Consider the following 21,976-nt stretch of genomic DNA (forward strand, 5'->3'; position numbering starts at 1 on the left):
CACCCGAAAAGATCACGTTCTCGTGACGCCTGCGGCAAAAAAGACGTTCCACGTCCGCCGCCAAGGTCTGTGAGTGGGGGCGCTGGCTAACACTCCCAGGGTTCTACTAGTACACATAAATACCCAAGAAAGTGGATGGGGAAACGCCGCCGCGGTAGCTCAATTGGTAGACCATCGCACGCGACATGCGAAGGTTGTGGGTTCGGTTCCCACCTGCGGCAAGTTGTTTTTTCATCCACTTTAATTTCCATTAATTTATCATTACTTTATTTCATTTATTAAGCTCATGCAATTTCCACTATGTTGTACTTGGTGTCAGTGTTTGTTGGCTTCTCATTATATGACTAATAAATATCGGGTCCCTCGGTTAACCCCCTTTCTTCTCGTTTATTACTTAACGAGGGTCTCGAATCCGGCAACATTGATGCCTTCAGGTAGCATATGTGGGTTTATTGACCAGTTGCCTTCACCCGAAAAGATCACGTTCTCGTGACGCCTGCGGCAAAAAAGACGTTCCACGTCCGCCGCCAAGGTCTGTGAGTGGGGGCGCTGGCTAACACTCCCAGGGTTCGACTAGTACACATAAATACCCAAGAAAGTGGATGGGGAAACGCCGCCGCGGTAGCTCAATTGGTAGAGCATCGCACGCGACATGCGAAGGTTGTGGGTTCGGTTCCCATCTGCGGCAAGTTGTTTTTTCATCCACTTTAATTTCCAATAATTTATCATTACTTTATTTCATTTATTATGCTCATGCAATTTCCACTATGTTGTACTTGGTGTCAGTGTTTGTTGGCTTCTCATTATATGACTATATATATATATATATATATATATATATATATATATATATATATATATTTCTGTGTAATGCTTCCAGAGGCGATTAAAGAAGCGCTACTAGAAATCTTTATTTGCCCCCTTCTCTTGTGTACTTGTTTTTGGCAGTGTTCTTCCTGCGCTTCAGTCATGCGCGAGTCCATTTGATGTAGTTCCTTCTTTGCTACGTAAAAGAGAGGTGTATCTCACAGGCGTACCTGTGAGGTAGACCTTATTTCAATTCTCTTTTGCGGGTTTACGCGTCTTTATGGCGAATGGCGGGCATTATTCACATTTCTACTAGTAAAGGTACCTAACCCCATCATTCGCATAGAAACTTTACCTTGGGTTACACCCCCCCCCCCCCCCGAAAAAATATGCTGGGTACGTGCCTGTACAGGCAGCACATGCAATCTTAGCACTTGAGGCCGTGCAGTGTAGTGCCCACGGGCTTTTCGAACATTGCGAGTGCGTTAGGCAGGCCAAAATACATGACCCTAAATTTAAATAATGCATCGAGCGTTACAAATGCTGTTTTTTTCTGATAGTCAATATACAGTGCAATTTGCCCATAATCTGAATGCTCATCGGCAGACAAGAAGCCGCAAGAAGGCTATCAATCACGCCACCAATTTGAGGGAATGGAACACGTCTTTTTCAATAATGACGTTTAGGCGGTGATAATCAACCCGGAATCGCCACGCACTGTCTTTGTTTTTCACCAATATCAATGTTGCTGCGCAAGGGCTGGATGATCCTTGAATTATTCCTTTGCGTAGCATTCCTTCGACTTGATCTCAAATCATCTTGCGCCCTGCGAGCGAAACAGGTTAGCTTTTTTTTCTCGAGACGCTTCGGCAGACTTTCTATTAATACAACGACATTAAACAGACCATCTGTTGATACGACGACGACGACTTTTAGACGGAGTGATCAATGGCGGGCAGTCGCGCCGCGCGGACAAATACTGATGAGCCTTTCGCAAGGAAGGCCACGAACGCCTGACGCTCATGGTCACTGAGTAATTTAGCCGCCATGTCAGGGACCTTGGGGAACACAGAGCGTTCTCCAGTGTCCGGACATTGCCGAATCACTGCCATGGACATTGGCGAGTCTTCTAGAAAGGTTGCAAGCTTTAGGCCTTGAGGCAGTACCACCGCATCAGTAGTTACGATTTGTCGCTCAGAGCATGGTACATTCATTTAACACCGATCCCATACAGTGAAGATCCAACAGATCTTTCTGTAGCAATTTCTCATGTACATGACTCCCTGAAACATCAAACTACTTGCGAGTACAATAGGGAACGCAAACACGCATCGAAGATAAAGCGGGCACTGCTACACCCTCAGGAACACAAAACAAATTTTCTTGACATGGTTAGTCTTCGAATATTAAAGATGGAAGACCTCCACCCACACTGAGTTTTTTTGTTGGCAGTCAACTTTGCACCACAGATTAACAAAATGTTGATTCCTAGAATCACATGTTGAGTTGAGTGAGAAAGAACAGTAGATTCAGTGTTAAACAATTTCGCAGATACACTTTAGCCGGCTTACGTGTAGGTATGCGAAAACATCATATGGTTTGCAGACTTCGGAAGGGCGTGAACATCAGCGCTATAACGTAAAGCTATTCCAAAATTTTCTATTCCGATTGTGCAATCAGGCCTTCGCAATTGGTCAAAAAGGTTTTTCAATGACTGTCACTTCGCCTATCAGTCACGCGACGTCAAGTAAACCGTGATAGCTCCCCATCTGATATGACGTGTACTTACACATTATGCATGACTCAACCGAACTGAAGCAAAATATTTATTTATGATTCCACGTCTTTTCGCCATTAGGCCTCTGCTTTTTGTCAAACTTTCCCTGACGGCGCGCACTTCACCTGCCTGTCACGCGACGTAATGAAACCGCGTAAACTCACCGCGTCAAAGTGACGTGTACGCGTTAAAGACACATTAATATGTGACACAAAATTGATTCTTTTTTTTCTGAATAGGCGGAGACTTGCCCATTCGGAAAGGATTAAATGATGATTGTCGCTGATCGCTCAGGCTCTGCACCTTGCACCTGCCGGGGAACATGGGCTTATTGCATATAATAAAATTTTCTGCATAGGCGTTTAACGGTATCGAGCAGGTTCAGCACGTTTGCGGCCTCTCTCTACCGACTCAGCTTAGCTAACGATCCGTTTTAGCGGCATTCCTACATTTCCGCTGCATGCCACCGCAATTTCCGATCAGCCACAGCAAGCCAAGTAAGAGAAAGCGGACATATCGCAGACGCCGGCACCAACCTTTAAATCCGCTTACCTACTATAAGTGCGCAGGCTCGGTCCCATCGAATCCCTCTACCCTTGAGCGTGCTCCTCGCTTGTTGGCAGCCAATTAGAAAAGAAAGACCGCTCAATGTGGGTAGTGTTATCCGTTTTGAAAGCAAAGTGACCTCCTATCAAACATAAGAACTTTTTATTGAACTGCCCTATGCTTGCGTCGGTGGTTACGTAAACTTGATAAGCCAGGAGATTGGAATAAAAACATATTGAAATAGTTATTGGAACTTTATAGGGTCAGATTGTTCATGTTATACAATCGTGACATTGTGTTTGCAGCGGTGGCGTAGAGGTAGAACACCCGCCTCGCGTGCAAGAGGTCCGTGGTTCGAATCCCGGTGCCGGCAATTTTCCACCGGATTAAAAAAAAAAATCCGCGTGTTGATAAAATTGCACAAACAGGCCTGGAGTGTGGTCTGATCCCAGTGACCAGAACCGGTAACGCACTCCCTCACCAGAGCAGGATTGGCCACCCTGGTGCAGTACTTGGTCACAACCTCCTATATGAACACAACAATCAAACCCCGGCCCTCAGTCCCCAGCAGCTGCGCAGCAACTGACCACGGCGGCAGTCAGACCTGCGACGCAGCAGAGGGTGCTAAGAATCACTGGCTCCGGACAGGCCGCCATTCGAATATGAACCTGGCAACGTTTAACGCAAGAACGTTATCTAGTGAGGCGAGTCTAGCAGTGCTATTGGAGGAAGTAGAGGGCAGTAAATGGGATATAATAGGGCTCAGTGAAGTAAGGAGGCCAAAAGAAGCATATACAGTGCTTAAAAAGCGGGCATGTCCTGCGCTACCGGGGCTTAGCGGAGAGAAGAGAACTAGGAATCGGATTCCTGATTAATAAGAATATTGCTGGTAACATACTTGAATTCTATAGCATTAACGAGAGGGTGGCAGGTCTTGTTGTGAAACTTAATAAGAGGTACAAAATGCAGATTGTACAGGTCTACGCCCCTACATCCAGTCATGATGACCAGGAAGTCGAAAGCTTCTATGAAGACGTGGAATCAGCGATGGGTAGACTGAAAACTAAATACACTATACTAATGGTCGACTTTAATGCCAAGGTAGGCAAGAAGCAGGCTGGAGACAAGGCAGTGGGGGAATATGGCATAGGCACTAGGAATATCAGGGGCGAGTTATTAGTAGAGTTTGTGGAACAGAATAATATGAGGATAATGAATGCCTTCTTCCGCAAGTGGGATAGCTGAATGTGGACGTGGAGGAGCCCGAACAGCGAAACTAGAAATGAAATCGACTTCATACTCTGCGCTAACCTTGGCATCATACAAGATGTGGACGTGCTCGGCAAGGTGCGCTGCAGTGACCTCAGGATGGTAAGAACTCGAATCAGCCTAGACCTGAGAAAGGAACGGAAGAAACTGGTACGTAAGAAGCCGATCAATGAGTTAGCGGTAACAGCGAAAATAGAGGAATTCCAGATCAAGCTACAGAACAGGTACTCGGCTTTAACTCAGGAAGAGGACCTTAGTGTTGAAGCATGAACGACAATCTTGTGGGCATCATTAAGGAGTGTGCAATGGAAGTCGGTGGTAACTCCGTTAGGCAGGATACCAGTAAACTATCGCAGGAGACGAAAGATCTGATCAAGAAACGCCAATGTATGAAAGCCTCTAACCCTGCAGCTAGAATAGAACTGGCAGAACTTTCGAAGTTCATCAACAAGCGTAAGACAGCTGACATAAGGAAGTATAATATGGATAGAATTGAACATGCTCTCAGGAACGGAGGAAGACTAAAAACAGTGAAGAAGAAACTAGGAATTGGCAAGAATCAGATGTATGCGTTAAGAGACAAAGACGGCAATATCATTACTAATATGGATGAGATAGTTCCAGTGGCACCCACGACGATAATGGAAGAGAAAATAGTCTAGAGGAATTCGAAATCTCAAAGGTAACGCCGGAAGAAGTGAAGAAAGCCTTAGGAGATATGCAAAGGGGGAAGGCAGCTGGGGAGGATCAGGTAACAGCAGATTTGTTGAAGGATGGTGGGCAGATTATTCTGGAGAAACTGGCCGCCCTGTATACGCAATGCCTCATGACATCGAGCGTACCGGAATCTTGGAAGAACGCTAACATTATCTTAATCCATAAGAAAGGGGACGCCAAAGACTTGAAAAATTTAGACCGATCAGCTTACTGTCCGTGGCCTACAAGCTATTCACTAAGGTAATAGCAAATAGAATCAGGAACACCTTAGACTTCTGTCAAGCAAAGGACAAGGCAGGATTCCGTAAAGGCTACTCAACAATAGATCATATTCACACTATCAATCAGGTGATAGAGAAATGTGCGGAATATAACCAACCGTTATATATAGCTTTCATTGATTACGAGAAAGCGTTTTATTCTGTCGAAACCTCCGCAGTCATGGAGGCATTACGGAATCAGGGTGTAGACGAGCCGTATGTAAAAATACTGAAAGATATCTATAGCGGCTCCACAGCCACCATAGTCCTTCATAATGAAAGCAACAAAATCCCAATAAAGAAAGGCGTCAGACAGGGCGATACGATCTCTCCAATGGTATTTACAGCGTGTTTACAGGAGGTATTCAGAGACCTGGATTGGGAAGAATTGGGGATAAAAGGTAATGGAGAATACCTTAGCAACTTGCGATTCGCTGATGATATTGCCTTGCTTAGTAACTCAGGGAACCAATTGAAATGCATGCTCACTGACCTGGAGAGGCAAAGCAGAAGAGTGGGTCTAAAAATTAATCTGCAGAAAACTAAAGTAATGTTTAACAGTCTCGGAAGGCAACAGCAATTTACAATAGGCAGCGAAGCACTGGAAGTAGTAAGGGAATACATCTACTTAGGGCAGGTAGTGACGGCAGATCCGGATCATGAGACGGAAATAATCAGAAGAATAAGAATGGGCTGGGGTGCGTTTGGCAGGCATTCTCTCATCATGAACAGCAGGTTGCCATTATTCCTCAAGAGGAAAGTGTATAATGGCTGTGTCTTACCAGTACTCACCTACGGGGCAGAAACCAGTAGGCTTACGAAAAGGGTTCTACTCAAATTGAGGACGACGCAATGAGCTATGGAAAGAAGAATGATAGGTGTAACGTTAAGGCATAAGAAAAGAGCAGATTGGGTGAGGGAACAAACGCGAGTTAGTGACATCTTAGTTGAAATCAAGAAAAAGATATGGGCATGGGCAGGACATGTATTGAGGAGGGAGGATAACCGATGGTCATTAAGGGTTACGGAGAGGATCCCAAGGGAAGGGAAGCGTAGCAGGGGGTGGCAGAAAGTTGGGTGGGCGGATGAGATTAAGAAGTTTGCAGGAACGGCATGGCCACAATTAGTACATGACCGGGGTTGTTGGAGAAGTATGGGAGAGGCCTTTGCCCTGCAGTGGGCGTAACCAGACTGATGATGATGATGATGATGATGATGATGATGATGACATCGTGTCACTTCCTCCCGATTGGCTGAGCCACCACTTGGCCAAGGACGCACGCACTAGGCCTCACCTTCCATGAGCCACATAGCGGTGACGTCACATGGGCAATGACGCATGCATTAGGAACACCTTTTGTCCGCCGGAACCATGGAGGCACGTGGCGTCACGGAAGCGGGCAGGTTTTGCACCTGGAGGCCCGGGTTCAATTCGCATCCAGAGAGCAATTTATCAGATGTCAATTCGAGCAGTTTGTGATAAGTTTTAAAACGAAGATATTTATGCGAACCCTGTGCCATCCTTGTCGGACTTTACTAAAAATGGCCCACGTAACCTAGCCGGAGAGAAAAAGAAAGAGTTGAACAGGGGAGAATGGGATGACCCCTTTTTTCTTGTGAGAATGCTATCATATACGCTAACCTTGTACGGTTGTCACAAGGTGCATTTTCGCTCATGGAGCCAGATCGACATCAAATTTATGGACGTTTGATTCTGCCCTGCCGCTAAAGAAACAAATGTTATGCTGGCGGTTTGCGGCCAACAAACAGTGTCCAGTGATTAAAACACGATACTATGAGCCCATCCCTGCCGGCATTTCTTGTGCGAAGAAGAAGTGCTCGCAGCCACGTCACATTTCATCCCCGCTACAACTTTGGGAGTGCCATAAGTAGTGCGTACTCCTGAGGAAGAAGCTTCCTACCACGAGCGTCAGCGTTGGCTCTTGAACGGGCTCGTCGTCATAGGGCCGAACCAAAGCTGCGGGCCGGAGATGTCGAGTTTAAACGGGAACGGTCTTTAAGCATGCTCAGGATGCGAAGCGCGCAAAAAGAAAAATGCTGTGAAAGAATGGCGAAAGAAAACATTTATAATGTAGACTGCTTGCGAAGTTTGACTCGCATTGTGTAACAGTCGGTGTAAGTAACACAGCTTCGCTGTTCGACCATCTTTAAGGACTACAACGGGCGGTGAATTCTTTTACGGTCTCTGCCATAGGCCATTTTTGGTACCATATTCTGGTCACGTCGACGCCAATGAAATTGACCGATATAGGACATATAGTGAGTTTGAGTTAAAATTCCACCGTCCAAGGGGACAGTTAAATTAGAAACACCGACCAGATATAATGAGTCACAGCTCACTTCACGAAAACGTGTCTGAAAACGCATATGACTCAAACAGTTGCAGCCGCGTCGACTAAAGACCTGGCATGGTTAATAAGCAACTGCATCCTATTCTTCACTATAAAGGTAGTTGGTGGTATTTCAGTGGGCCGGAAATATTTTCCAGTAACCTCACCTCCATTGGCTGTGCTGGCTAGGTTTGTGGCGTGAGTGACTTCAAGCGGTGCCCTGGAGATGACCTGGTGCGACGCTGAGGAGATGGTGACCGGCACGCTCAAAAAGCTACTGAAACTTGTTCTTTCTTCTCCAAAGTAGCTTTCTAGGCTTGACTTAAATGATGATCTGGGAAGTTACCTATTAAAAGGGAGTCGAATCAACCCTGAGTGTCCAAGATACGACCACTGTGCCCCGCAGACAGAGTTAAGTACTTACAGCCAGATGGTGGAAGTTGAAGACAGTACCTATCTGTAACACCTGGTGTGTCACCCCTGTAGCACAAATTCAGAGTGAGTAACTTCGGAAGGGTGATGAAATTCTTCAGCCACCACCGAGCGTTGAAGGTAATAAATGTTTTATCCAGTCATAGGCAGTGGCTGACCTTCGTGAACGAGCGTTGCGTGGGTACTGATCAAAGCGTCGGTCAAAAGGACCGTTACAGAATTGTGTGGCCTGGCCATAATGCCAAATTGCAGAATGCATAATGTGTGGCCTGGTCCTTATAGCTGCGAAAATCCGCCACGCTTGTCGAGTGCTGCCAAAAAGTAGAGGGGGTGCGCAAACAGCGTCTCGAAAAGCGTGGGTGCTACAATGTAGCCCCGCATATCCTGCTTCTTTGGCTTGGAGGAGCTCCTCAAGGAGAATCTGCGAAATGGTGGATGCCAAATCTGTTGAGGAACTCGTGTTAACACTGGCCACAACCGTTACGTTAGACAGCCGTCTAAATTTCGGTGTTAAATGACGAGTCTTCCATGTTTCAAAGATTCGGTTGTGCCGTGTCACGCCCGATATCGTGATCAGATGATCTTTTCCTATGAGCAAGTTATAGACGTCTTCCGCGCTTCCCTTTAAAAGGTGGCCTACCTTATGCTCTTCTAACATTCGGGAGTTCATGGTCTTGCAATGTTTTAAAACTTCTTCGTCTCTCCGGGGACCTGAAGTTCTCAAGTGAAGTTGATTCCGCTGGTTTCTCGTTAGCACCCGAGTTGCGGAAACACTTCTTGATTTCCACAACAAAGCAGGCCCACGTAGTTAGCGGTTTCGCATGGTTGTCATATGAAAGGGTCCCCTTGTCGGTCAAAAGGAAAACGACGTTCCTAATTTGGGAGTATGCGTTCCAGGGGTTGTACTAGTTTGTCTTCCAAAATGGGTCAGACACTTATCATCTTGCACTGCTTTTGCGGAAAGTGTGCGTAGGTCTCGATAGACCTAAATAAGGGCTGTCCCTGCCGATGCAGTACTGGCGACATCTTCGTCTCTAGAGCGATGGTGGCCTCTGAGAAAAGTGCGGCAAGGGGGGAGCTTCTACACAGGTCTTGTACTCACGGTTCTGTGGTAGGTTTGGTAGGAACACCGCACAGCTCCACCAAATATTAGCCCCGTAGCGTTTACTTGAAAAAAGCAAGGCACGTAAATGGGGATGGTTGGTGCTTTCCATGACTGGTACAGCGGCAGCCAGCTGAAGCTCATCTTCCTTAACTACTGTCTGTCTTCATAGTCCTTGGCGCTCTTTCATCACACTGCTGCGAGAGCTCGTGATAACATAGAGAGCTCAAATAGTCACTCAAGAAGGTGCGAGGTACTATCGAACGCGGAAGTTCGACTTCAGAAAACATGTTCATCTACCCTATAAAGCGAACATTGAAAAAAACCTAAAATTTCAAAAGTTCAAGCAATTGGTGACCATTCATGAGAAGTTTATTTTAGATGCACACTGGGTCCTTTTTGTGAGTATTACTCTACACACATTGAAATATTTGCTTACGCAGGAAAACGTGAAAAATCGGTAAAATCTAAAGACAGATCAACGGAGGGAAGAAGGAAACTGCAGGAAGTTAAACCAGAGACATGCCCGGTTTGCTACCCTGTGATGGGAGAGAGATTTAGGTTTCTAAACCAAGATAGGGGACAGATAAATAGCGCTAGTTGCGTGCACACTTGAAGACGCACAGCAAATCTGTAACGTTAGCAGATACTTGCAGACATCATGTTTTGCAAGGCAGGGAAGCTCATATGAGTGCTGTGCTTTAAGAATTCTATTGATTCCTTAGAGATGGTGGACATGATCGAACAGTCGAGAGGCAAATCTTGTGGGGATGGAGATGTGCACCGGCGCCTTTGTGTGGGTTTTCACCTGTTTTTCGTCCCCGCGCCTCAACCTTTTTACTCGCGACTCACACTGCGCCAAGCCCCACTTAAAGGAAGCACAAGCCAACGGAGATTGTCAGAGCTCTCGCGAATGCGTCGAAGGGTTATCGCCAAAGAGCAGCATATAGCTGTGGGTAGCTTTCCTAGCCCTGTGTAGCGGGTGTCGCAGGAAGCCATGCTGCCGCAGCGACGCGCCAGCAGCGCACCTGTCTACTTTTCAGCCATGGCAGGGGGAGCTCTTTTATTTTCTCGTCGGTCCGGGACCGGGCATTCGTGTAGTATGGGGTGTCGCCAACACAAATAATGAATTTCTGCAAATTTTTTGCAATATGTGTTTTTCTGGCGTGCGTAACGCTCGGTGCTGCTCTTCCCCTTTTTGACGGCATGAGCTAGCTTACGAGTGCTTACGTCTGACGTGGCCCTTTGGCTTGCTAAGCTGGAACTAGCGGAGTAAGATGCTCCTGTGAGATGCGATAGGGCCACAATCCTAAGCATTCCCTTTACAATTTACAGGTGCATCTAGCCAGGAGGTACAACGAAAAACTACATGGAAGTAGACACATGTCAAAAAATAAATATTTCGTAGTTACAAAAAGTGAATTTGCTTTAAACATTTATGTCTACATATTCTGCAAAAGATTACTAGACAAACATAGAAGCAAGAAAATACACACATTCATAGTAAGAAGTAGGCTATGAGTGGGGGAGCTGCTTCTTCGAATGTGTCTTGCATTCTGAAAGAAGTCAGCGCAGGGACTTGACATACACCTTTTTGTAAAGTTACCCTCGGGGCGTTAGTGAAAATTCTCAAGAACGAGGAACTTGAATTCAAGCGTTGATCTTGTATATTGAGCGTAAAATAAAAAGATGAAACCTGGTTATCATATAGCCCATTGCAGTAAGGAACACAGGCTCAGAAATTTGTGAATCACGAAACTAACCCTTCATTGGCTTAACCTGTGCTCACAAGAGCATATGAGAGTTGAAGTGCCACAATAGCTGCGAGCGACGTCGGCGATTGCGGAAACCTTATCTGCGGGTCGACCACCTCGGTAATTAATACAGGACTCGTCGAAGGTTGTCGCGTAATCACCGGAGCGTCTAGCATTTGCGAAAAGATGCCAGCGCGCGTCAGCTAGATGAATGTCTTACACTTAAAGTCAAAGGAATGTCTTCTGGTACTGTGTCGGCACCAGTGAAAGGAAGCCTTATGCCGGCGTTGTAAATTCGCCTACATCACGGTGCAACATGCCCAAATGAAAGTATTTCGCACCACCATACGTAAAGTTCTATCTGCTATTGCCCATCATAGAACAATGTGCCCCAACGCGTAAAATGCTCTCAGAGTACCGGCGTTTTCACGTGTTGTGCGATATGAGGGGCTTCCTGGCTTTTTCGTGAACGTGTTTGTAACACGTCGAAAGTCAGAGGAGCTAAGACACATAACAGCAGAGACATTTCGTGCACTGTTTTCATTGCCCTATCTCTCCAATGTAGGCATTGATGCCTACATTTGGCAGACAGGCAAGTGCATAAAAGTCTACACTCGGCAGACGGGCAACTGCATCAATGATGCCCTGTGCTAGCATAAGAATACTTTAAAAGGAATTGGCTAACCTCCCTGTTTATGCGCGTATTTCTGCTTGTCCTCCTTAAAGGGGTGGAGACATCAAAATTTTCGTTCATGCGTTTGTTGATTCAAACGTTGCGTCATGCCTCAGGGAGCACGATACACACAGCGGGATTCATATATATCCGATAAATAATTTAATAATCGCATTATTATACCGAGTGATTTCGGTTTCGGTTTCTGGGCTCCGGGGAATGCTATGACGTCACAGAGGAGGAAACGCAACATGGCTTGGTCACGTGGGCCACAAAAAATAGTGACGTAAAACTATGCTGCGTCGTCTGCTCGCGCATACGAGCGCTCTGCCAGCAGAGGTCAACTGGCGATTCGAAGTGCATGTCGCGATTATTATAATTATTGCGAAGAGCGACAACAACGGTAAGAAAATATTGCGGCTTGTGAGAGTCGGTGATTCATTCCGAAGCGCCGTTAGCGTTAGCTTCGCAGTGAACCGGAAAAGGCTTAGCCACGATATCGGCGGCGCCGAACGATCAGAGGCGGTGAAGCTGCCGTCGGTGCACAGAGTGACCACTCCTTGGACGCCGATTGGCCGCTTCGCCGTACGGCTGCCGCACAAACGGGTCCCGGGCCCGTGCTCTCTACGACTAGGAAATCTCGCCGTTCGCAAGCAAAACCGCTGTCGCACGGGGGCCCCCGAACGGCAAACGGCGTGCGGCGAGTTTCCGTGCCGGTATCGTGGACGAGCCTTCACATTGAGAAAGGCCAAGCGAAGGACAGACCGCTCCGAGCTGCCGAACTATGCGACTATGCGAGGAGAGAAGCGGACAACACGAACGCCGCATATCCTGGTCCCTTTCGGAGTCGGCCGGCTACTGTTTTACACTCAAACGTGCAAAGGCCCGTCGGCACGGCAACTCGCCGCACGCAGTTTGCCATTCGCGGGCCGCCGTGCGGCGTTCCTGTTGTCCACTTCTCTCCTCCTGTGTCCGTGTCTTCACGCCTTACCCCTTCTTTGCATTAAGAACGGATTTCTATATGCCTGTAGCTCGGTCATAGTGGAGGCTATGCTCGGTCGCTCGGCTCAGCAGGCTCCGTAATCGGCATTTCATCGCAACTCATCATACGTCACGTTTTTGTGCTGGTGTGCTATGACGTCAATATTTTCGTTCCTCCTCTGTGACGTAGTAGCTGCCGCGCTAGCGATGGGTCTCGACTACGAGAAGGAGTTTTTAATCACTTTTTGGAGCTGAATTAAAATTATTTTGAAATGTTTGCAGCGTCCGATACCTCGTTCGGGGTGTCCTTGCATACCGAAGCAGCCTACAACATGCTTTTTATAGCCTCAAAATTTGGTGTCCCAACCCCTTTAAAAGAAACGCTGACCTCTCATCTTTCAGCGCATTGTAGATGTTTTGGGTCCAAACCTGTCTTCATAAAAAGTGACATGATCACCAGGCGCAAAGACAGAAGGCCTCATGAACTTGCTGAAGCCTTCCATATGAAAAGGTCGCACAATAACTGTGTATCTGTGCCATCTGTCATTTTGTGAGATTGTGAAATGTACTTGTTCAGTAACAATTTCTAGGTGACAGATTTCCTGCGGGCGCTGGTAGTTGGTTTATTCATGTTGTAATAAAGCAGATGCGTCTCGTGTTCCGTATAGCAGCTCAGAAACGACGACGACGGCCCGTGCTTTGACTTGCGAGAGGGCTCAGGTTGTTCGCTTCGGCTAGGCTGCTGCATATCTGCTGTTTCTCGCCTGTAAATAAATATCATTACATTTGGTGGAGATTGCTGGGATTCCTCAAGTCCCCCTGGAGCTTCGCAATCATACGTTGCCCACCATCACCATGACTGATCCGAGCAACGTACCGACTGTACCCATGGTGAGCCCTGTCACTTGCGCCGGCATTCTCCGACAGCGCGACCCGGCCATCTTTTCGGAGACCGGAGAACATGACGTCGAAGACTGGCTGTCCTCCTATGAACGTGTAAGCGCTCACAATACGTGGGACGACCGGTCTACACTGAACAGCGTCATATTTTACCTTGCTGATGTCGCGAATGTATATTTTAAGAACCACGAATCTAACATTTCGAGTTGTCCGCATTCAAGACACATTTCGCCGAAGTGTTTGGCCGCCCCGCTGTCCTCAAGCTACTCGCCAACCAGCGTCTATGCCAGTGCGCACAGCAACCGGGTGAGAGCTTTCCCAGCTATATTGAGGATGTCTTGGATCTCTGCAGCCGTGTTAATCCAACGATGGCGGAGGACAAGAAGATTAACCATATTCTGAAGGGTATTGAGGACGACGTGTTTCAAAGGCTGCTGGCCAAGAGTCCAACCAGCATCGCCGTACTCTTCAACCTGTGTCAGAGTTTCGACGACTTGCATCGCCAACGTAACATCGCTCGCCAAACCGTCCCAAAGGCTGACTGAAACTCGGCCATTGCAGCTGCCGCGGGCCATACCGATCCTTCTACTCTCGTCCTTCAGCTCAAGGATTACATACGCGAGGAAGTGGCCCACCAGCTGTCGCTACTGCCTCACAGTCAGGAGCCTGCCCCAACACGGACTCCGGCCGTGCAACAAGCCATCCGAGCCCAAATATCTGACGCAGTTACCCCTGTTCGCCCTCCAGCAACTGTGACGGTGCCGCTTTCCTATGTTGACTACCCGCCACTATACGCGTCTCCGACGGCACCACTATCTTATGCCGACTACCCGTCGCGGGTCACTCCTCATCCGCCGCTAAACTATGTTGCCGCGGTCGCATGGCCACCGCTGCCGTCATATTCGGTCTCACCTACAACGCGCCGCGTTCTCCCTGCTGCCATTCCACGACAGTCACCACAGCCTCTTCGTCGAGCCGACATGTGGCGCACGTCAGACAACACGCCTAATTGCTTCGCCTGTGGCATCGCTGGTCACGATGCATGTTTCGGTCGTCGTAACATGTCCTCGCACCATGATGTCTTTGACCAGTTTCCCTCCTCGCCACAACATCTCGCCTACGTATGCTGCCAAGACGCCGCTGACTCGCCGCTGAGAGCGGCGGGTCAGCAGCGTCATTTTTGTCCTCTGTGAGGTCATTAATGACATCACAGAGGACATAAATGAAATTTGGACGAATGCAACCGTCCCATTAACTTGGAAGACTGCTCTCGCAGTACTCATCTCCAAACCTGGCAAAACACCTAGCGTTCACAACTTGAGGCCCATCTCGCTTACATCCTGTGTGGGCAAGGTAGCGAAGCGCGCTGTCCTGAATCGGCTCTCCCGGTTCCTGCAGAATAATGACATTTACCCCTATAGTATGATAGCATTCAGACCAGGCCTACCCATACAGGATATCATGAAACTGATTAAGCATCAAATCATAGACAACTCTAGCGACACTCGGGCTGTTTTGGGACTTGATCTTGAGAAGGCCTTCGACAGCGGTCTACATTCGCATATCCTAGCCTCGATATCTTGGCTCAATCTGTGTGAGAGATTTTATAACTATGGTAGATCGTTCCTCTCGGATAGGAAGTCTACCCTCCGGTGGGCCGATCTCCAATCACAACTGCTTGAACTTGGCGAGAGGGGCACCCCACAGGGGTCAGTCATTTCGCCCTGTTTGTTCAGCATAGCCATGGTCGACCTGAGCAGAAAGCTTCTCGAGATTGAAGGCATCAAACACACTATGTATGTTGACGATATAACTATATGGTGCAGAGGAGACAATGACGGTCAGGTTGACGGAGCCTTACGGGAGGACATAGACACTACCGAAACCTATCTCGAACCCACCGGTCTCAGATGCCCCTCTTGAAGTTGGAACTTTTGCTGTTTAGTCCCAAGAAACGCGCTCCAAGGCCCAAGGGGTGGACATCGTTAGAAGACAGATACATTAACCTATATACAAGAAACGGTTGCCGTTTCAATCAAATTCAATGAAATTTCAAATTCAATCAAGGTCTTGGACATGATCGCTGAGTCAGAGGGTACAAATGGCACGACTATAGGCAAGCTAATTGCTAAAACTGAAAGTGCTGTTCGTTTAGTTCGGAGGGTATCAAATCGACATCATGGGCTCAAGGAGGATAACCTCATTCGACTAATGCATGCCTTCGTTCTGTACCACTTTAGATACGTGGCAGCCATGCATCGATGGAAACGGGCAGAGCGGAATAAATTGAATGCGCAGCTTAGAAAGATTACTAAGCGGGTTCTCGGGTTACCCATATGCACTTGTACAGAGCGCTTAATTCAGCTTGGCATTCATATCACTCTTGAAGAGATTGCAGAGGCCCAGGAGCGCGCACAGCTAACTCGCCTCACAGCAACGAATGCAGGGAGATCCATCTTGCAGGAACTCGGATATCACCCGGATAGAGTAGCGAAGGAGTTCTCTGACGTTCTTCCGCCGATTCGTGAGAACATTACGGTCGCGCCAATACTTAGGAACATGCACTCCGTTCATAATCGCGGTCGAAGGAGGGGCAAGGGCGGCCAACCTCCTTAGGCAAATACACAGTGATCAGCGACAGGTCACCCACCGTGGTTGCTCAGTGGCTATGGTGTTGGGCTGCTGAGCACGAGGTCGCGGGATCGAATCCCGGCCACGGCGGCTGCATTTCGATGGGGGCGAAATGCGAAAACACCCGTGTGCTTAGATTTAGGTGCACGTTAAAGAACCCCAGGTGGTCAAAATTTCCGGAGTCCTCCACTACGGCGTGCCTCATAATCAGAAAGTGGTTTTGGCACGTAAAACCCCAAATATTACTATTATTAGCGACAGGTCAGCTTTGTGGATGCCGCTTCTTGTAAGGGACGTCGGGCATTCACCATCGTCACTGTTGATGGTCGACAAGGAATTACCAATGCTGCCTCGGTTCGGACGAGGCACTCCGAAATAGCTGAACAAATGGCTATTGTACTAGCCCTGCTGGATAACTCACGGGATGTCATCTATAGTGATTCAAGATCTGCAGTCAGAGAATTTGAAAAAGGCACCATTTCCAAACAGGCCCTCAGACTTATTGGGGGCGAGGCAATCACGCACCACTTAATTTATTGGTTTCTCGCACATCAGGGTCAGATAAAGGGTGCTCCTCTCAACCTGAACGAGTAAGCTCAAGGGCTGCGCGTGAACTTGCCCACCGCGCTATCCTCGACCAATCGAAAGCCGATTCCCCAGAGAACCGGGACACGGCCTCTACCTACAAGGAGACAATGAACACAACTATCTAAGCCGTCGAACCTACTTTGTTCCTCATCCGCGCCTCAATATAGCTAAAGCATTTCCACTCCGTCTTCTACAAATGAATGCCTATGCCAATCCGTCACTTTTACATAAAATATATCCCGATACTTACACCAATGTTACCCGCCATGATTGTGGAGAAATAGCCACGTTAGACAACATGCTCTGGCGGTGTTCCCGGTCACGCTCTCTCATTCGCTAACAGCTCGGCCAGATGGGAGGCGGTTCTCCGCAGCCCTCTTCTGGCTGACCAAATCTGGGCTTTCCAGCAGGCGCACGATGCGGCCGAGAGGCTCGGGCTTTCGGTTCCCACGTAGGAGTGGCCCGCTGCGTGAAGACTAACGATCTGCAGGACTTCGTTAGAGTTTTACCATACCATACCATACCATACCATACCATACCATACCAAACTCCATCTTTGCCTATCTCTCACGTGACGTCACAAAAACCGCGAGATGTCCCCTCTGATATGATGTGTACACTGATTATGCATGATGAGACCGCACGAAAGAAAAATAAATATTTTTCATTCGACGCGTTCTTCGCCATATTACTTTGCCATTGGTCAAATGTTTTCTGTCTATGCCTCCTTGGCCTGTCCGTCACGCGACGTCACAAAGCCGCGAAAACTCATAGCTTCAATCTGACGTGTGCGCATAACACACACATTAATATGCCGAACTAAATAACTTTTTTTCTGAATAGCCGGATGCTGCCCCGTTCCGAAAGGAATAGATGTCTGCCCACCGATTGCTCTGGCACTAGCTACTGGGAGCGGCCGCGGAATATGGATTTATTTGCGTATAATAAACATTTTTCCGCGGCATAGTAACGCTATCGAACCCATTTGGCACGTATGTGACATCACTTCGCCAGCTATTCTTTGCTGAGGATTTGTTCTGGCCGGCATTTCTAACTTTCCGTTGCACGCCACCGCGTTTTTCGACCATCCAGCGCAAGCTAAGTAAGGCGAGGCGGATCAATCACACACGCCGACACAACCCTTTCAGCCGGTTATCTATTGTCACTGTTGTGGATCGGCCCCATCGAACCACACTCGATTTGAGCGTCCTCCTCGCCTCTTGTTTGCCAATTCGATGAGGAAATCTGCTCAATGTAGACAATGGAATGCGCTTTGAAAGCAAAAAAAGAGTGACCTATTAATGAGGAGCGCGTTTCATTAGGCTTTTCAAACAACGCTCTAGGTTACCGCCCCATCCTTGCGTCGGTGGTTACGTAAATTTCACGTCAGCAGATTGAAATAATAACAAATTAGAACAGTTTTCAGTTATACGGACGATGGTTACACAACGTAGGGCGACTACGTAGGCAGCAAATAGAATCAACGACGACATTCAAGAAAATTGCGGTTGATGTAGGCGCGTCTTACACTGAGCGATTACTTGAGTTCTTATATGAAAAGCGGTCTCCAGAAAACGCATAAACAAATGAAAATGTACACATATCACTATTTTTCAAATACAACATTGTCGTGAAGAGTTTTGTGTCAGCGAATACCGTGTCATAGGAATGCAGTGCTTCATTTTCACCGTAAATGCATAGCATTGTTTGAAGTTGCAAGATCTCCTCTCGCTTTCTTTTGTTTTTGACGCCATGACACTTTCACTCAGCCTTTAGGAAAAAAACATTAGGAAAATCGCTAAATCCGAGGTATTTGCGTTGACGGCGAAAAAAGAACTCAATGGTACGCATTGCGCCTGATAAATAACCTGGCATTTTTGAACTCGGCAATCTTTATAGTAAGACGGCAACAATGCGTGAGCCTGCTTGCTACTTTGAAAGTCATATTGACAAACAGATGGGAAGGAGGGTACATATTGAAAGGAAAGATTGACATACAGTTGTGGATGTCTCAACTTCGTCAGCAGTCACTCTACCTTGGCCGACGTTATTGCCTTTAACCTGCTTAGATGTCCTGCAAAAGTAAAACAGGGCTTAATACAGTAAAAATGCTTGGGATTGGATAGAAGGGAAGAAGAATGAGCGAACCGCTGAGGAAAGTTTATTGTGCACATGACATAATATAAAGCTATGCGGAAAATGAGAAAAGAGCAGCAAGCAATATGGCTTTCAATTAGAAATAAGCTTTAATTTTAACTTTTCAAGAATACCATTTTTCCCCTATTGGAGACCGTGATGACCAAGAATTTCATGTGCGCGCACTTGTGCGGTCACCCTATCTATAGCCAAGTAATATATAATACGAAGCATGCGCTAAAATTTACGTTTAGTTTTGAGAGGTCACCTATCCTCGGAAATCTGGAAGTCTTGTCATTGAAGACAAACATTGGTATTTTTATATAAATTCAGTCTTCGTAGCCTATTGATAATGCGGCCATTGGCTTACCGGAACAGGTGCTCAAAATCATCCTTCTGGGGATCCTTTTCACACCTGATTGCATCCATACATGTTGCTTCATGCAGAAATTCGGTGATAGTTGGGAAGCAGCGAACTTGTCTGTCAGCCACAAGGAGTATTTTGTCCATATGTTTCAGATATTGCACGTGATTGCAGACGACTATCCTTGTCTGAAAGCAGAGAAGCGCCAGTTAGGGAAATTTCAATTCATCTTAAAAGAGTTTACCGTAGTAATCCATAAATACACGAGTAGTGAGTTTGCCATGCAGGAGCTATGAGATGTTATCACCCACACAAATGTGCCAATGTACACACATGCGGAGATCTTCGAAAAGGGCTAGGCGGCATAATGCATGCGAGAAGCTTGGCACCTTTTCTTGACTGGCGTCGGCTCGGCTACGCAAAAAATCATTGGGTGCCTGTGTCCTAAAAATCAAATTTAAGATTCATGGTTGCTAGTTTGCAATATGAATGATACATGAGAAAGAACCATTTGCAAAATCTTCGCTAAACTTCAGCTAGGTTATGTTAAGAATCAGGATTCCTGAGCTGTTTGGTTATTTTAAATCTTCGGGTAATTTCTTTGCCTCTGTTGAGTGCTTAAGTGCAGACAATGGCCTTACAGAGGCACGCATCAAAAATGGCATCATAAGGATGCACACATGAAAAAGAAGGGAGCAACCCTAAGCGTTATGACTGTAGTGTGATAGCAGCGATTTTTTTTATCTGACATTCATGGTTCGCACCACCTAAGATGACATAAAAATGATGGCCACCAACATCAGCATAATGATTTTCGAAGTGTTTCTCACATTTTATCAGTGTAAGTTTGTACCACGGAGATGCGCCAGAAGTAACGAAAGGTAGTTGTGCAGAAAAGAGGCGCTCAAATGTGCAGTCATCTTCGTTGTAGCTTGAAGTATTGTACTTGAAACGATAATTTAAAAAAATGGGCCCAGCACAAGGTTTAAGCTGGTTTTGCCATGAAAAATCTCAAATAAATGGCACTGAAGCACTTCTTCCTGATCCTCTGGCATTTCGGGCACAAAATAACTCCACCTACTTTATCAGTTTTCGTTGTTTTAAACACCTGTCTTGTGCACTTACCGTAGAATTCATCGCTTTTTCGCTCTTTCATTTTGCTCAAATTTAAAGGAAGGAGCTGGCAATCTCATGTTCATCCTTTCAGCCATTCAGCCAGTCATCCTTATTTTTTATACACATCCGTATATTGCCTTTGCTTGAAACATCTCAAGCAAAGGCAATATAAGCGAGCTAATGCGAGCTAATAACTGAGCTAAACAAGCGAACAGGTGCTGACCCGCTGTTCAAATGCTGGTACTAACGCACAACCAGCAGACAGGGACACAAATGTTTTTACGATCGACCTCTATGCGCTTTATTCTCAGATGTGACCCTTATTACTGGCCAAAAAGCAGTAAATCCTGGTTTACTTACCTTATTGCTGAGAATTCCACGTGGACCAATAACTCGCTCGAAAATATCAGAAGCCACGTGCACGTCAAGGGCGCTCAGTGTGTCATCCAGTAGGTAGATGCTGCTGTCGCTGTAGACCGCTCGCGCAAGGGCGATCCGCTGCTTTTGCCCGCCACTCAAGGTTGCACCCTGCCACAATGTATCGACGTGCAAAGAGGCCATTTATTATTCGCATCCAATCTAATTATGTATTGGGTGAAGTTATGAGGCAAAAGATTTATTCCACATTATGTGGGTAAGCTAGCGAGAAATACGGCGGGTATGTGATCCCTCTCCGTCCCGACTAACACGAACGATAAGCAGATAGGGGAAGGGGGAGTACTACGCTACTTCGTTGTTCGTACTTAACCCATTAGAGACCAGTTTCTTTTTTTCTTTCTATCTTGAAATAAATCTAATATATTAACTTACCTTTATACTAATAATTCACATGCAAGAAATTATTACTCTTGCCTAATTAGTTTTCGAAATATAGCCCGTGACCATAGGATCACACTGGGCCCTTACGCTACAGCAAATTACGCGAAGTTAAAAACATTTATTTCAAGCCATGAAACATCACAAAAACATACATGGCGAATAGTCGAGCACTTATTTAGTGTGATATGGCTTGAATCATGGAATACACATGCCGACGTCATACTTTGGGCATTGTGTGTGCACCACGCTGTTGCAATCATCTCATGCACACCTCTACGTCTTGCCATTAGGTATTGGTGCAACAAAGTGGGCCACTTCGTCGTAGCGTGTACCATTCAGGACATCACCAGTCTTTGGGATTCTGTGTTGACCAGGTCCTCTAGGCTTATTGTCCCATGGCATCAGGTACAGCTTTATGCAATTTGCCTGCGGAATTCCGCCTGCGTGACGTTGAACCCTGTGCTCCGAATTAGCGCCCAAGCGTTGCTGATAGATACATAACAAAGTCAAGTGAAAATCGGCCACCACCACTATTTGCCACGGATTGCAATCCAATAGGCGCCTGCATTTGCATCCATCTGGTCTGTACCTCCTATAAAACTTGCGCTAAGCAACAGTGTTTGGATGGGACACCTTGATTCGCTTCTTCTCAACACGAGAGTACCTGTCTGCAGATGACATTGGCTTTACGCCGTGAATGGTGCTTACGATCGGTACTACAGAACTCTCCATCCAGCGGACAACAATTATCCC

General features: G+C 46.8%; 1 protein-coding gene across 1 annotated transcript in view; it reads right to left on the minus strand.

The window, feature by feature from the left end:
• Positions 1-21,976, minus strand: part of LOC139047899 (ATP-binding cassette sub-family C member 2-like) — a 179,515-nt gene that overhangs the window by 115,527 nt on the left and 42,012 nt on the right. Inside the window, exons 3-5 of the mRNA XM_070522076.1 lie at positions 20,765-20,932; positions 19,295-19,476; positions 18,787-18,862 (exon numbers count right to left, since the gene is read on the minus strand). Of these exons, the coding sequence (XP_070378177.1) occupies positions 18,787-18,862; positions 19,295-19,476; positions 20,765-20,932 (426 nt within the window). The remainder of the gene's footprint in view (positions 1-18,786; positions 18,863-19,294; positions 19,477-20,764; positions 20,933-21,976) is intronic.

The sequence above is a fragment of the Dermacentor albipictus genome, chromosome 7 (assembly GCF_038994185.2).
Source record: "Dermacentor albipictus isolate Rhodes 1998 colony chromosome 7, USDA_Dalb.pri_finalv2, whole genome shotgun sequence".
Classification (NCBI taxonomy): Eukaryota; Metazoa; Arthropoda; class Arachnida; order Ixodida; family Ixodidae; genus Dermacentor; species Dermacentor albipictus.